Raw genomic sequence first — 14,243 nt, 5'->3', positions numbered from 1 at the left:
TGGCCATGTTGGGTAGAAAATCTTGTTTTCTTGATTTGGTGGGTAATAAATTGAGGTTTGGGGAAGATTTCATAAATTTCATGTGGGAATGTCTACTGTTATATAGCTAAATAAAAGATCTACGTTTTAGATAACAGTCTGATTTGAGAGCCTAAAATTATACTTTACTGTTTCTCTAGTGGAAAAGTAATACATGCTTAAGAGCAGGGATAGAAGAAGTTTAGTTGAATAGAATATTTCATTATCTAAATGAAAAAGGGAAAGTTTGAAAGTGCAAAAGAGACTTAACACAGATACTACAAAGATTTCTTTTAAAAGTTCTTGTTGGCTGCTGTGGTAAATGCACTGGAATTGGTGGTCAGTTTTGAAGTGTGTAACTTTTAAGTGTAAAAATTCATAGGTTCTTCCAACAAAAATGTCCTATGCTGCCAATTTGAAAAATGTAATGAACATGCAAAATCGGCAAAAAAAGGAAGGCGAAGAACAGAACATAGTGCCAGAAGAAGCCGAGAGTTCAAAACCAGGGCCATCGGCTCATGATCTTGCCGCGCAGCTGAAAAGCAGTCTGTTGGCTGAAATAGGGCTGACGGAGAGCGAAGGGCCGCCTCTTACATCTTTCAGGTATTTGTTAAGGGAAGATAGGTTTTCTGTTGTATTACTTTTAGGCTATTATTATAATTGTAAGAATTTTTATTTAGATACTTTATAATTTTATGTTATTTTTGTGTTCCCATACGTTATAAGCAGATATTTAAATAACAAATATGGGTTTGGGGGGCTTTTTGTGACTATGTTGTCATTGATTGGCATTATAATTCTCTCCTTACTGTTGAGGAAATTCTAACACCGTGTTTTATAGCCGATGATAGATTTGGTATCAGCAGCACAGCTAAGGAGGGGCGTCAGAATAACGAAAAAGAGGTTTCTGGATTTGTGGCTGTCATACTCACTTAGGCTGCTTTGCCAGGTCCACAGTTGGTAATTCTCTTTCAAGAGGTAGATTCTTCATTTTGCCAATAAAAACTTGCCAGTATACATTGTGGCTCAATATGACTCATCACCAAATGATTTGTAGAGTGTCCGCTTCATGCTATTTTTTGCTTAGGAGAAATTAAAGCTGGTTTAGGAAATTCTATACACTATACATGGTCTAAAAACTATAAAAAGTCAAAGAAGAATTATGGACTGGGTGGCCCAAGTGTCCTAGAAACAGCTTGGCTCGGGCTGAGATAGTTTGAATGGGTAGAAGCAGGCGGAGCGGTGGAGAGGAGAACGAGGTAGGGAGAAGAGTTAGAAAGCTGTTGTTAGTTCTGTTAGCAGTAAAGTGGGGTGGTGGCTGAAGTAAAATATTGCCCTTTGGGATGGAAAAGAGGAGAAGCTCTGCGGGACTTGATCCCTCTGGAGGAACTGGGGAGAAGAAAAACTAGAACTGGTTTCATGTACGTACAGTAGGGAAGTAGATGTTACTACTGAAAGGAATCAGGAGGCAATAAATATCATTGTAGTGAGAGGCCATGTTCAGTTTTATGGTTTTGACTTTGAGTATCATTGGAGTGATTAGATCAGTGCAGTGGGAATTCTGGTTTATTTTGGAAGTGTGAAGTAGGGCGGGGTCTGGGAGTCACCTAGATGGAGACAGACATTGTACTTGAAGAACAGGAGGTCGAACGAAAGATGAAGATATGGGGCAACTTGGATAGATATCGTTACATAAAGGACAGAAGGGAAAAATTGAGTGAAAATGAGATGTCCTGTGAGGAACGAGTAGCTATAGAAAGTTCCCCACTAGAGAAGATGTGGTTTGAAGTATTTAAAACCTCAGAAAATTAAAAGATCAAGTAGATTACTGTCATTGGCCAAAAGTCAGAAATTCAGAGTTGGCTGACTTTCCACTCTCCCCTTAAACCTCCTCCAGGCCCCAGTGCAGCTTCATGGGAATGGTCATTTCCCACGACATGCTGCTCGGACGCTGGCGCCTTTCCTTGGAGCTGTTCGGCAGGGTGTTCATGGAAGACGTCGGAGCAGAACCTGGATCGGTATGTATTTTCAGCGCTTTAAATTCTACTTTGTCTATAAGAACGTATTTCAGAGAATAATTCTGTCATGCATTTTTTTTAAGATCCTAACCGAATTGGGTGGTTTTGAGGTAAAAGAATCAAAATTCCGTAGAGAAATGGAAAAACTGAGAAATCAGCAGTCAAGAGATTTATCACTAGAGGTAAAGGTATTCAGATTTTCTTATACTATACGTATAGTATGCCATTTATATGAAGTATAAAAACAAAAATTAACAGTCTCGCTTAGGGTTATGTGCTGTATAACTCAAAGCTTAAAGAAAATAAATGGTAATTGCCACACTCAGAGTAGTGGGGGTCTCTGTAGTTCGTTTCTGAACATCCTCTCTGGATGATCAATGAGTTTTTTGTTTTTTTTTTTTAAGTATCATTATGAACACATGGATTTAAATATCTTTGTGTTTCATGTTGTTGAGGATATTATTCCAATCAATGCTGAGATAGTCTCTTTTTGGGCCAGTAGGAGTCTGGTTCCTTTTTGGCCCGAGTCCTTTTGACACGACTCCAGTGATCTTTGATAACTTCCTTAGTTTTTGGTATGTCTCATCAAGTATATTTCCTGTCACAGCCCTACTTAGCGTAGTCATTTCTTTAAGCAGCGCTTGTTCCTTTCATTGGGGAACTGTGTTCTGAATAATATTTGTAATCTAATCTGGATTGCTCCCACCTCCTAGACTGGTCATTGCTTCTAGTTTTTTTTTAGTGGAGAGAGGTAGAAAATGCTCTTTACCAAAAAAAAAAAAAAAAGGAAGATGATGATGTTGATGACCACCTCATAAATTCATACTGATAATCTCAATCAAATTACAGATGAAGGACCACTAGGTTGTTTTATTTTCACCTTAGTCTTTATCTCCTTTCTTCCAAACTGAATATCCAAATTCCCAACAATGCTAATAAAACCCCTTAATTTGCTTTTATCCCACAGCACACACACAACAGTCTTAGAGTCATGTCAATACTACCACAAAAGGATTGTTGAAAATAGCTTAAGATTCACAGTTTTTTGTCCTTACAGCGTATTCAGTTGGGAGATGTATGGTCACGTTACTTTATTTTAAAGTTAATTGAAAAAATTTGTATCTGTGTGGTTTTTGCTACTATCTCCATAAAATTAGGACATTTTGTTTCATTTTGCTTTTAGTTTTTAGGGATTACTTTTTTCTTTTTTAAATTTAGTTTTCATTTCCTAATTAATGTAAAGTATCTGTAGTGTTGCAAGTCAATTACACAAAGAAAGGTGTATGTATTTGGAGAAGCCTAGTTTCCATTCCTGTTGTTGTTTCTTTACAATATACTCCACCCTTCAAAACCTTTCTTTTGTTGTTTCATTTTGTTTTCCTTTGAAATTATATTTTATTGGTTATGCTGTTAGAGTTGTCCCAAATTTTCCCCCTCTGCCCTTCCCCTACCAGCATCCCACTTTCCCATAGGCAATCCCCACCCCTTTGTTTATATACATGAGTCACGCTTGTAAGTTCTTTGGATACTCCATTTCCTGTACTACACTTCACACTTGCATCATGGCTATTCTGTAACTACCTATTTGCACTTCTTAACTCCCTCCCATCTGTCAACCATCAAAACACTCTCTGTATCCATGATTCTGTCCCTGTTGTTCTTGTTTGCTTTGTGTGTTATTTATATTTAGATTGAACCGTTGATAGGTATGTATGTGTTTATTATTACCATTTCGTTATTCACAGTTTTGATCTTTTTCTTAAACAAGTCCCTTAATATTTCATATAATAATGGTGTGATGATGAACTCCTTTATTATTTTCTTGGCTGGGAAGCTTTTTATCTGCCCTTCAATTCTAAATGATATCTTTGCTGGGTAGAGCAAGCTTTTCATGACTTTGAATATTTCTTACCAATTACTTCTAGCCTGCAATTTTTTTTTTGAGAAATTAGCTAACAGTCTTATGGGAACTTCCATGTAGGTGACTAACTGCTTTTCTCTTGTTTCTTTTAAAATCTGTTTGCATTTAAGCTTTGGCATTTTAATGATGATCCATCTTGTGACTTGCTGTGCTTCCTGGACTTGCATTTCTGTTTCCTTCATCAAATTAGGGAAGTTTTTTCCTAACTGATTTCCAGGTTTTTTTGTTTTTTTGTTTTTCCTCTTTTCTCTTCTTCTGTCATCCCTGTGATGTTGGAACACTTGAAATTGTCCCAGAGCCTGTGTACACTATCTTTGTTTTTTGGACTCTTCTTCTTGTGCTTTTTTTTTTTTAAAGATTTTATTTATGTTTAGAGAGAGGGAAAAAGAGAGAGCAAGAAACACCAATATGTGGTTGCCCCTCACACGCCCTGCACTGGGGACCTGGCCCACAACCCAGGCATGTGCCATGACTAGGAATTGAACTAGTGACCCTTTGGTTCACAGGCCAGCACTTAATCTACTGAGCCACACCAGCCAGGAGTCTTCTTATGGTTCTTAATTGGTTGTTTTTTGCTCCTTATGTTCCAAGTCACTGATACGATTCTCGGCTTCATCCATTCTACAGCTGAGCCTAAAATTGTTCTTTATTTCAATTAGTGTATCCTGCATTTCTGACTAGATCTTTTTTGTGCTTTTGAGGTCTTCACTAAGTTCCTTGAATAACCTTAAAACCAATGTTTTGAATTGCACATCTGGTAGATTGCTTACCTCCGTTTTTAGTTCTTTCTCTGGAGTTTTATCTGTTCTTCCTTTTGGGCTATGTTTCTTTGTCTCCTCATTTTGGCAGCCTCCCTGTGTTTGTTTCTTTGTGTTAGGTAGAGCTTCTATGGCTCCCTGTCTTGGTAGCGTGGCCTCTAATGTACTAGGTGGCTGTTGGGGTCCAGTGACACAGCTCCCCTATCACCCAAGCTGATTACTTGAGCTGTGCCCTTTGAGACACAAAACATTATATGCTTTAAAATGTTGTTTATGTGGAATGTGTAAGTTTCTGAGAACCCAGATCACTTTGTAATTATTTAAGTTACCAAGAAAAAGCTAAAATTAGATTTTCAGATTTTACATGAAAAATTTTCAGGGTAGTTTCCAAGACTGAATTCACTACTTTCTGATATGTTTCAATAGGTCGATCGGGATCGGGATCTACTTATTCAGCAGACCATGAGGCAGCTTAATAATCACTTTGGTCGAAGATGTGCTACAACACCAATGGCTGTGCACAGAGTAAAAGTCACATTTAAGGATGAGCCAGGAGAGGGCAGTGGTGTAGCACGAAGTTTTTACACAGCCATTGCGCAAGCATTTTTGTCAAATGAAAAATTGCCAAATCTAGATTGCATCCAAAATGCCAACAAAGGTACTCATACAAGTAAGTACCCTACAGGTAACAAGCAAGCATCATACAGATCTTTCCTTGTTTGATTGAAACAGCAGTAATTGTGGTTTTATATATATATATATTTTTTCATTCTAGAGTATGATTTAATCTTGTTTAAAGTACTCTGATCCACAGATTAGCACTTTGCTGTTTTACTGCCACATTTATTTTCCTTAATCTTTATTTCAGTTTCTCATCTCAGTTGTTATACGCTTGGGAGTGGAGTTTATAAGATCCATGGAAATATAAATGTTCACCAAGCAGATTGCAGTATTTTCCACTCTTGTGTTATGCCGATACAGATACCTGAAGATAAAATAGTGTTCTCTAGAGCAGCACTATTAAAAGTATGATTTGTAGAGTTGCTACTGGTTCTTAATGAGATAATGGAGCCTGCAACCAAATGTAAATTGGTTGATGATATGTCACCAACATCACTGTTTAATAGAGCAAGACTGGTTTTTGATAATAAGATTTCTGTTGACATTCTGGTGCAATCTCTTTACCTCCTTTGGGGATCAGCACTTTGGGATTAGAACCCTTGCCTAATTTTCAGGATTACCATTAGCAAAGTAAAATGTGTGTGAAAGTTATAAAAGCCTTAATAGGTGATAATTGGCAATTCATGTAAAGTAGGGGCGGAATATTTTCAGTTTTGTAGGTTGATGAATAAAATAATTGAGGGAGAGGGAATTACTAGGAAAATGCTGTATTTTACCTAGACTGTAGATAGGTAGCCAAACCTCGGTTCTCAAATGTTTGGGTTCTCAAACAATTCAGTTCTCAACCAAGTTGTTCATGGAAATAAAAAGTCTCTGTTACCTAACAAGACTTTGGGTCTTGGTTCTCTACCCAACAGTCCTTTCACAGTGATACTCACATTTTGCAGGCGACAAAGAAGATTCAGTTTTCAAACAGATTGCTTCTCAAACGGTTTTCTGGAACAAATTTAGTTCAAGAGCCCAGGTTCCACTGTGTTTTACTGTGGTTCTGTAAAACCACGGCCATATAGGCTGAATGAACGCTAGAAAGGATTGAGGGTGAAAAGAGTAGACAGTGAGCCCCAGCCTTACATCACTAGTTTCACCGTTTGACTTTCTCTAGTCTTAAAACCAAGTACCAATAATAAAGAAGAGATTCAAATATGCTTCTAATGCTATAAGAAATCTCAGCATTATTTATGGTGAAAGTAACATAACCCTGGTTGCTACCACAGCTTTGACATGCCAAGGGGAAAATTCATTAAACAAGTACTGAGTGAACATCCATTACACACTAGCTACATTAGGGAGAGTGAAAGAAAGGCACTAACACAGATGGTAAGGAAGATGAGCTAATGCTGTCATGTCTTACTATATTTGGTCTTGTCCTCACATCGACTTAAAGTAGTTGTATTTACATTCATGGAGACAAAGTGTATTTTCTGTTTTCTTCCAGGTTTAATGCAGAGATTAAGGAACAGAGGAGAGCGGGATCGGGAAAGGGAGAGAGAGAGGGAAATGAGGAGGAGCAGTGGCTTGCGAGCAGGTTCTCGGAGAGATCGGGACAGGTAAGATAATTTTGTAACTTTTCTCGAATTCTACCTTTTTGGATGAGTTGAAGGTAGGCCTGCAAATAAAAGAATCTCAATTATGGACTACTTTTTAGAAAATGAAAGTTAATATTTGCATATATACATAATAACTAAAAATAGTCTAACCAACTGTTATTAAAATTTTCTGCTTTAAAAACTCAAGGGCAGTTGAATTATATTTGCTTTTTATTTATCATTCTCAAGCTCTTAATTTTTTGAAACTTTTATTAACTTCATAACATTCTTACGTTTGTTTTAAAATTAGAAATGTAGCAATTATGTTTAAACCTTTTAATTTTTTTCTTATTTGGATGATTGGCATTTTACTTTTGACTAAAATCTGTAAGAATTATGGGTAGGCTCTTGATTATGGTATTTTAAGGGCCTACTCCCTTAGACTCAAATTGAACTATGCATCATGAATGTCTAGATTTTCAAGTGACAAAATGTAGATAATCCTTATTTCCCAACTGTCATCCGTTTAGGCATTGCACCCCCTTGGGGTGCCATACCTGGACCAACCTGTATGCTCTGGTTTTCTAACCTCTGGGTTTCTTACCAGTTGTACTGATACTTTCATTTTGCAGACAGAGGAAATGAAGTCATAATAGCTTTGTTCTTCTTTCAGAGACTTTAGAAGACAGCTTTCCATCGACACTAGACCCTTCAGGCCAGCCTCTGAGGGGAACCCTAGTGATGACCCTGATCCTCTGCCAGCACATCGTCAGGCACTTGGAGAAAGACTTTATCCCCGTGTACAAGCGATGCAACCAGTATGTACAGTGCATGTAGCTGCCACTTAACTGGCTGTGAAGCATTTTTGTTTTTGAATTAAAGTTGGTGTTTTTAGAAAGTTGTCAGCTCCTTGCAAGCCATGTGGTTGAGGACTGCGGTAAGAAAGAAACTTAGGAGGGAACATGTTTGCTGGAGGGTAACTGTGTGTAGCTTGAAGTCTGTTTGGTTTTCCCACCTATGCTGCCTTGGCATTCTGCCTGTGCTAAAAAAAATTCTCTGTCCATTGTATTTATGTGTACCCTTATTGGCATAAATTATCGTTACATTCCAAAGCAGATTTTTATCTGTTAGGAATCTGTAGCTAGAATACATTGCGCATATTGTACTTCACTGCTGATAAAATAAGTACTGCAAGATTTTTTTTTTAAGATTTTATTTATTTATCTTTAGAGAGGAAGGGAAGGGGAGAAATATCCATGTACGGTTGCCTCTCGTGAGTCCCCTGCTGGGAACTGGCCTGCAACCCAGGCATGTGCCCTGACTGGGAATCGAACCGTGATCATGTGGTTCGCAGGCCCGTGCTCAATCCACTGAGCTACACCAGCCAGGGCTGCGAGATTTTTATTTTGAATGTTCTGTCAGGTTTCTTTCATAATATGAAACAAACTGGTTGTGATTTTTGTCTGTCTTTATACATAACTATATGTATATGATATAGCAAAAGAATAATAAAACTGAGAAACCCAGTTATATTTCTTTCATTAAATCCTTAGCCTTTAATGTAGGCATCTTTTTCTCTTTCCTTCCTTCTTCACTTCTTCCAACTCTTTTTCTCTTTTCTAACAAATGAAAGAAACGTTTCTGGTGCCCTGACAGGAAATAAAAACATGCAAATTGAGTATTTGTGCATTTACTCATGAATATCAAAGGCATTACAAAAAGGCTTGCCATACAAATATTAAGTAAGCTTTAACAAGACTGTGCTACTGCATGGACCATTCATTCCTTACCGAAGTTCTCTATAATTGAACTTTTAGTTTAATAAAATAAAATACCCTATTGGTTCAGAAATTTCTGAATTGTTATCTAAGTTTCTTACACATATTTTCTTTTTTGTGGTTAGGGGTAAGATTGATTTAGACAAGATGTTTCAGAGAGTAGGGGCAGTTAACATTTATTCATCATTTACAGGCATTTGCAAGTAAAATCACTGGCATGTTGTTGGAATTATCCCCAGCCCAGTTGCTTCTCCTTCTAGCAAGTGAAGATTCTCTGAGAGCAAGAGTGGATGAGGCCATGGAGCTCATTATTGCGCACGGACGGTAATGTGTACAGTTGGGAAGGCATTTCCATTTCGGCATCACTTACTTTATTAGGAGGATGTGGATGCCACCCTATCTTAGAATTTATACTATACAGCACAAGACTTCAAATGGCTTTTTAAGAGATGGCTTAAAATCCATGATAGAGACATCCGAGTTTCATATGTAGTATAAAGAGTTTTAGCAGTCCCTTATGTACCTGCTATTTAGAAATTGTAAGAAGTACACCTCAAATTATCCACCAGGGTACCCCTCATGGCAGAAACCAAAAGCCTCAAGGAATTGAAGGGTAATCCTTAAGTTCTTGCCATAAGCATGCAATTTCATTTAGGCCTCCTGATTTATCTTAATCCATGCAAGATTTTGCTTTCCTGCTGTGTAATATATTGTTTTATTTCAATTTCAATATGAAAGTTTTATTTTAAACATGTAACATATATTACCCTTCTTCCAAGCTGACAGATGACATTAGGAAGATATGCCTTCTGTCCTGGGGCTACTCTGATACTTTGAGGCTTTGAGGTGTTCGTTATTTTAGATGAAAATCTGTTTTTCTCCCAGTCATGAGGAACTTAGATTACAGGTGGAAAGCAGATAGGACTAGGCTAAGCACTGGAACTAATAGTCCCTTCCCCTCCTTCAGAGTGAGCGGACCAAGCCAAAGACTATTGCTAGAAGTTTATTTTCTTTGCTATTACTATTTTTCTTCTAGACTTTGTGTACTACTGTATCCTCTTTTGTGTCTCTGGAGGTATTAGCACACTGATACAGCTCAGACTATTATAGAGAAAGTTGAGAGGATATATATATATTTGATAAGAGTTTTTGTAAATATATGTAAGGTTTGCTAATTTAGTGGTGTTTTCTATGTAATGCAAATAATATATAATATTGACTGCTTTCTTCACCTAATTTTATGGAGTGAACAGTAAAGTATTATTCTGGAATAATACACTAAAGAATTTAATTCCATCTCGTGAACAAACTGAACAAACAAGCGAAATAGAGACTCATAGATAGAGAGCAGGCAGACAGCTCTGGAGGAGGGTGGGGGTGGAGGGATCAAGTAAAAAGGAAGAAAGACTCATGGATAGCAGAGTGGTGATTGCCGGGGGTGGCATAAGAGGGATAAATGGTAATGGGAAAAATACAACACAAAAATTTTTTTTAAAAACCTTTAATTTCTATTGTAATTGCTTTCTGAAGATTTTCCTGGTCTTCACAATGCTCCCCCAAGTAAGTGTAAGTTTCAGCACCTCTGTGAAGACCACGTTTATTTAGTCTTAGACTTTAGCTCATTACCTTGAATCATAGATGGGACATCTAGTGCTTTTTTGTATATATTACTGACTTCTCTGCATTAAGACTAGCAAGTGCCACAGATATTTACTTACTTAAAATCTTCACTGTATTTATACATTCTTATAAATTCGAGAAGTTTCAGTTACCTGGAATGTGAAAGGCTTTTTGTTTTTAGGGAAAATGGAGCTGATAGTATCCTGGATCTTGGATTATTAGACTCCTCAGAAAAGGTACAGGTAAGAGATATTTTGTACATGTACTAGTAATGAGTTAATCTGAATTACAGAAAGGTAGGAAAGCCATATTAATGAAATTATGCCTTTATAAGTAAAATGCTTGGTTATAGTAGGAAAAAAACAAAGACAGATGTCACATACAGATTCAGGTAGTAAGATTGGTTTTAATTAGGGCTCAGTGTAACGCTACTCACTGGCTGCCTCTATTTGAGCACAGCCTGAATTAAGCTTTAATTCAGAGATGTCATGAATTAATAGGAGAGAAGGAGAGGCAATATGCAATCCTAGAGCTTATTCCTCAAAGTGGTGCCAAGTGTCAGAGCAGCAGGCGGAATGTCATGTTTAGTACAGCAGTTAGAAGGCTTTCTAGTGCATAATGGGTTTCCTTCTGAAGCTACCTGAGAACTCATTGTCAGCCAAGATGGAGCAAAACCAGTATCTTCTCTCTTTCACTGCTTACAACTAAAAACTCTGGACAAAATACAAAGTAGAATTGCCTGGGGATCCTGAGAAGTAAACAGTAGCACCCAGATTGGAGAGGGAATCAAAACTTGAAAAACAGCTGGTATGGCATCTTTTCAAGGAGGGGAGAGTAAAGCTGGTCACTGCTACTCCATTGGAGCTGGAAGGTAGAGCAAAGGCTTTGAGAGCTAAACCACTGTCTGAGTATAAACCACTGTCTGAGTCCAGATGATGTGAAGTGGTGAATATGCAGAATAGGCCCTAAATAGTACAGTAATAAAAGACATTAGGAACTTAGTTGGCGTTAGAACCACTGCACACAGAAAGTGACACTTCCAGTCTGAAGCTAACCTGGTTGATTGCCTACTGAAGCCAGAACAATCCCTAACAAGACCCAAACTTTTACAACTTAATATTCAAAGTCCAGGATACATACGCTCCAGATTGCTCAACATGTAAAGAACCAGGAAACACTGACCAGTTTTCCCAGGGAAAGAACCAGTAGAAGCTAACTTCAAGATGACCCAGTTGTTAGAATTATCAAAAACACCAAGCAATAACAAGAGGTTTTAAGCAGAGAAACAGAAACTTTCTAAGAGAATGAAAAGAAAATTTCAGAATTAAAAGTACACTGTCTGAAAAAAAAAATGCACTGGATAGGCCAGTAACAGAATGAAGACGACAGTAAAGCGTCAGTCAGTTTGAAGAGAGTTAGAAATTATCCATTCTGAAAAACAGATTTCAAACAGAATTTTTGGGGGAGCCATGAATGATTAACTATTCATGTCATTGGAATACCCAGAAAAGAGAGTTTGTGATAGAAAAAACATTTGAAGAAATAACAGCTGAAACTTCTCCAATTTGAGGCAAGACAGACTTATCAATTAAAGAAGGTTAGTGAACTGTAAACAGGATAAACTGAAAGAGAACCCCGTCCAGACACATTATGGTCAAACTGCTTTCATAAAACTGACGAGTCAGCAGTACCTTACACGGAGATTAACAGTGATTCGAAACACTAGATTTCTTATAAAAAACTCTGATGCAGAAGACAATGGAGCATCATCCTAAAAATGCTTAAGAATTATCAACCCAGAATTCTACAACCAGTGAAAATATCTTTAAGGATTTGAGGTGGAAGGAGCTACCCGAGTTTCATTAAGTGATTTAATTTACGTGAACAGAGAACTTACAGACCTAACATGACACAAGCTTTGTACATCACAGTTCTCAAAGGATGAATTACAAAGTGTGCCTTTAATTTAGTATGTTGTACACATACATTTAAATATGAATGTTGGCCTACTTACCAGACTTCACTTTGAATGACTACTTTGTATGTTTCATTTTTTAAATTAATCTTGGGACTCAACTTCTGATACTGTTGTTAGGAAAACCGGAAGCGCCACGGCTCCAGTCGGAGTGTGGTGGACATGGACCTGGATGACACAGATGATGGCGACGACAACGCCCCTTTGTTCCACCAACCTGGAAAACGGGGGTTTTACACGCCACGACCGGGCAAAAACACAGAGGCAAGGTTGAATTGTTTCCGAAACATTGGCAGGTAAAATACCCCTAATCTTATATTTTAAGTTTTTAAAAATTTCAGTTGATCAGACTTTGTAAAATATGTTAGTTTTAAAAATAGGTGTTATATTCAAATCCATGCTGATTAGAAATGAGGCTATAGAAAGTTTCTCAAAGTACTGTATTTATATTGCATATGTATGTGAAGGGTTATACATGTTCTAGAATTGTTTTTGAATTTAAATATTTTTTTTGTTTTTGCTTTTAGGATTCTTGGACTGTGTCTGTTACAGAATGAACTATGCCCTATCACATTGAACAGACATGTGATTAAAGTGTTGCTTGGTAGAAAAGTAAGTGATTTTAAGGAACCGAACTGCCCTGGCAATTGGAAAAATCATCTTTTGTAAAATAAGTATATACTAGCATACTGTTTATGACATTATTTTAATATTAAATTTTAAAGCATTAGAGCCACTGTAAATCATTTTCTTTAATCAAACCCACTATTGTTTTCCACTAATACACTATTGTTTTCCACTAATACAGCAATGTTGTATTACGGTATAAATATTACTCTTTAAAAAAACACAAACTCTGACTGTTGAATTCTTAACTTCAGAGATCAGAAGAGATGGGGCACATTCAGGATGGTATGGCCGTAGACTGACTCTACTGAATTTTTTTAAAAAATTTATCTTTAGACAGAGGGGAAGGAAGGGAGAAAGAGAGGGAGAGAAACATCAGTGTGTGATTGCCTCTCATATGCACCCAACTGGGAATTTGGCCCACAACCCAGGCATGTGCCCTGACTGGGAATGGAACCGGCAACCCCTTGGTTTGCAGGCCTGTGCTCAGTCCGCTGAGTCACACCAGCCAGGGCTCTACTGAATTCTTAAAAGTAGTCTAGCTATAAAATGTTCTTGTGCAAGGAAGAACTGGAATTAAAGTTTAGCAACATACAAGCATTGCTGTCTAGCCTTTAACAGGGTTACAAGGTTTATGGCAAAGATCATGGACTTAGATTACAAGTTTAACCCAATGACCTGATCTTAGCAAATTACTGAATTCCTTTGAGCATCAGATTTATCATGAATTAGTAATCTATATTTTATAATTATTGACATGATTAACAGGATGCATATTTACTTTAGGACTAGTTGCTTAGCATAATCACTGTTTAATAATTAGTGCTGGTTTTTACAAATGTGTTATTTTGAAACTTAAAAAGAGTACACTTTGGTTTTGAATTTTTTCAAAATATTCTTGAATTTTTGAAATCTTTTGAAAAAATAATTTGAATACTTTTCATACTTTAAAAATTAAATGTGCTATCAGAACCAAAGATGTATTAAATATTTCCTCTTTAAATCAGTTGTATGTAGATTATTTTTCATCACTATAACTTCAGATTATTCTTTATCATAGATTTCAGTTTACTGATGAATCCAGTAAAGATACTTCTTTCATAATTTTCATATGATTACTTTCTTAGGTCAATTGGCATGACTTTGCGTTTTTTGACCCTGTGATGTATGAGAGTTTGCGGCAACTTATCCTTGCTTCTCAGAGCTCAGATGCTGATGCGGTTTTCTCAGCGATGGATCTGGCATTTGCAATTGACCTGTGTAAAGAAGAGGGTGGAGGACAGGTAAAAGCAATTATGTAGTTTTCTGATTCTGGCAAGAG

The 14,243-nt window shown here is 37.1% G+C and overlaps 1 protein-coding gene across 8 annotated transcripts in view; it reads left to right on the top strand.

The window, feature by feature from the left end:
- Positions 1 to 14,243, top strand: part of UBR5 (ubiquitin protein ligase E3 component n-recognin 5) — a 118,695-nt gene that overhangs the window by 97,875 nt on the left and 6,577 nt on the right. For 4 of the 8 annotated variants that reach the window (XM_037048311.1, XM_037048309.1, XM_037048306.1 and 1 more), the window contains exons 45-55: positions 401 to 621; positions 1,916 to 2,036; positions 2,120 to 2,224; positions 5,142 to 5,385; positions 6,832 to 6,943; positions 7,596 to 7,740; positions 8,894 to 9,024; positions 10,502 to 10,562; positions 12,416 to 12,591; positions 12,823 to 12,907; positions 14,050 to 14,205. In XM_037048311.1, coding sequence (XP_036904206.1) covers positions 401 to 621; positions 1,916 to 2,036; positions 2,120 to 2,224; positions 5,142 to 5,385; positions 6,832 to 6,943; positions 7,596 to 7,740; positions 8,894 to 9,024; positions 10,502 to 10,562; positions 12,416 to 12,591; positions 12,823 to 12,907; positions 14,050 to 14,205 — 1,557 coding nt within the window. The remainder of the gene's footprint in view (positions 1 to 400; positions 622 to 1,915; positions 2,037 to 2,119; positions 2,225 to 5,141; positions 5,386 to 6,831; positions 6,944 to 7,595; positions 7,741 to 8,893; positions 9,025 to 10,501; positions 10,563 to 12,415; positions 12,592 to 12,822; positions 12,908 to 14,049; positions 14,206 to 14,243) is intronic. The other 4 variants (XM_037048310.1, XM_037048307.1, XM_037048308.1 and 1 more) reach the window with 3 other exon arrangements.

This window comes from Sturnira hondurensis, unplaced genomic scaffold (genome assembly GCF_014824575.4).
Source record: "Sturnira hondurensis isolate 20B ecotype Veracruz unplaced genomic scaffold, ASM1482457v3 Scaffold0006413, whole genome shotgun sequence".
Taxonomy (NCBI): domain Eukaryota; kingdom Metazoa; phylum Chordata; class Mammalia; order Chiroptera; family Phyllostomidae; genus Sturnira; species Sturnira hondurensis.
Note: the sequence above shows the minus strand (reverse complement) of the source record. Positions and strands in the feature narration are given on the sequence as shown.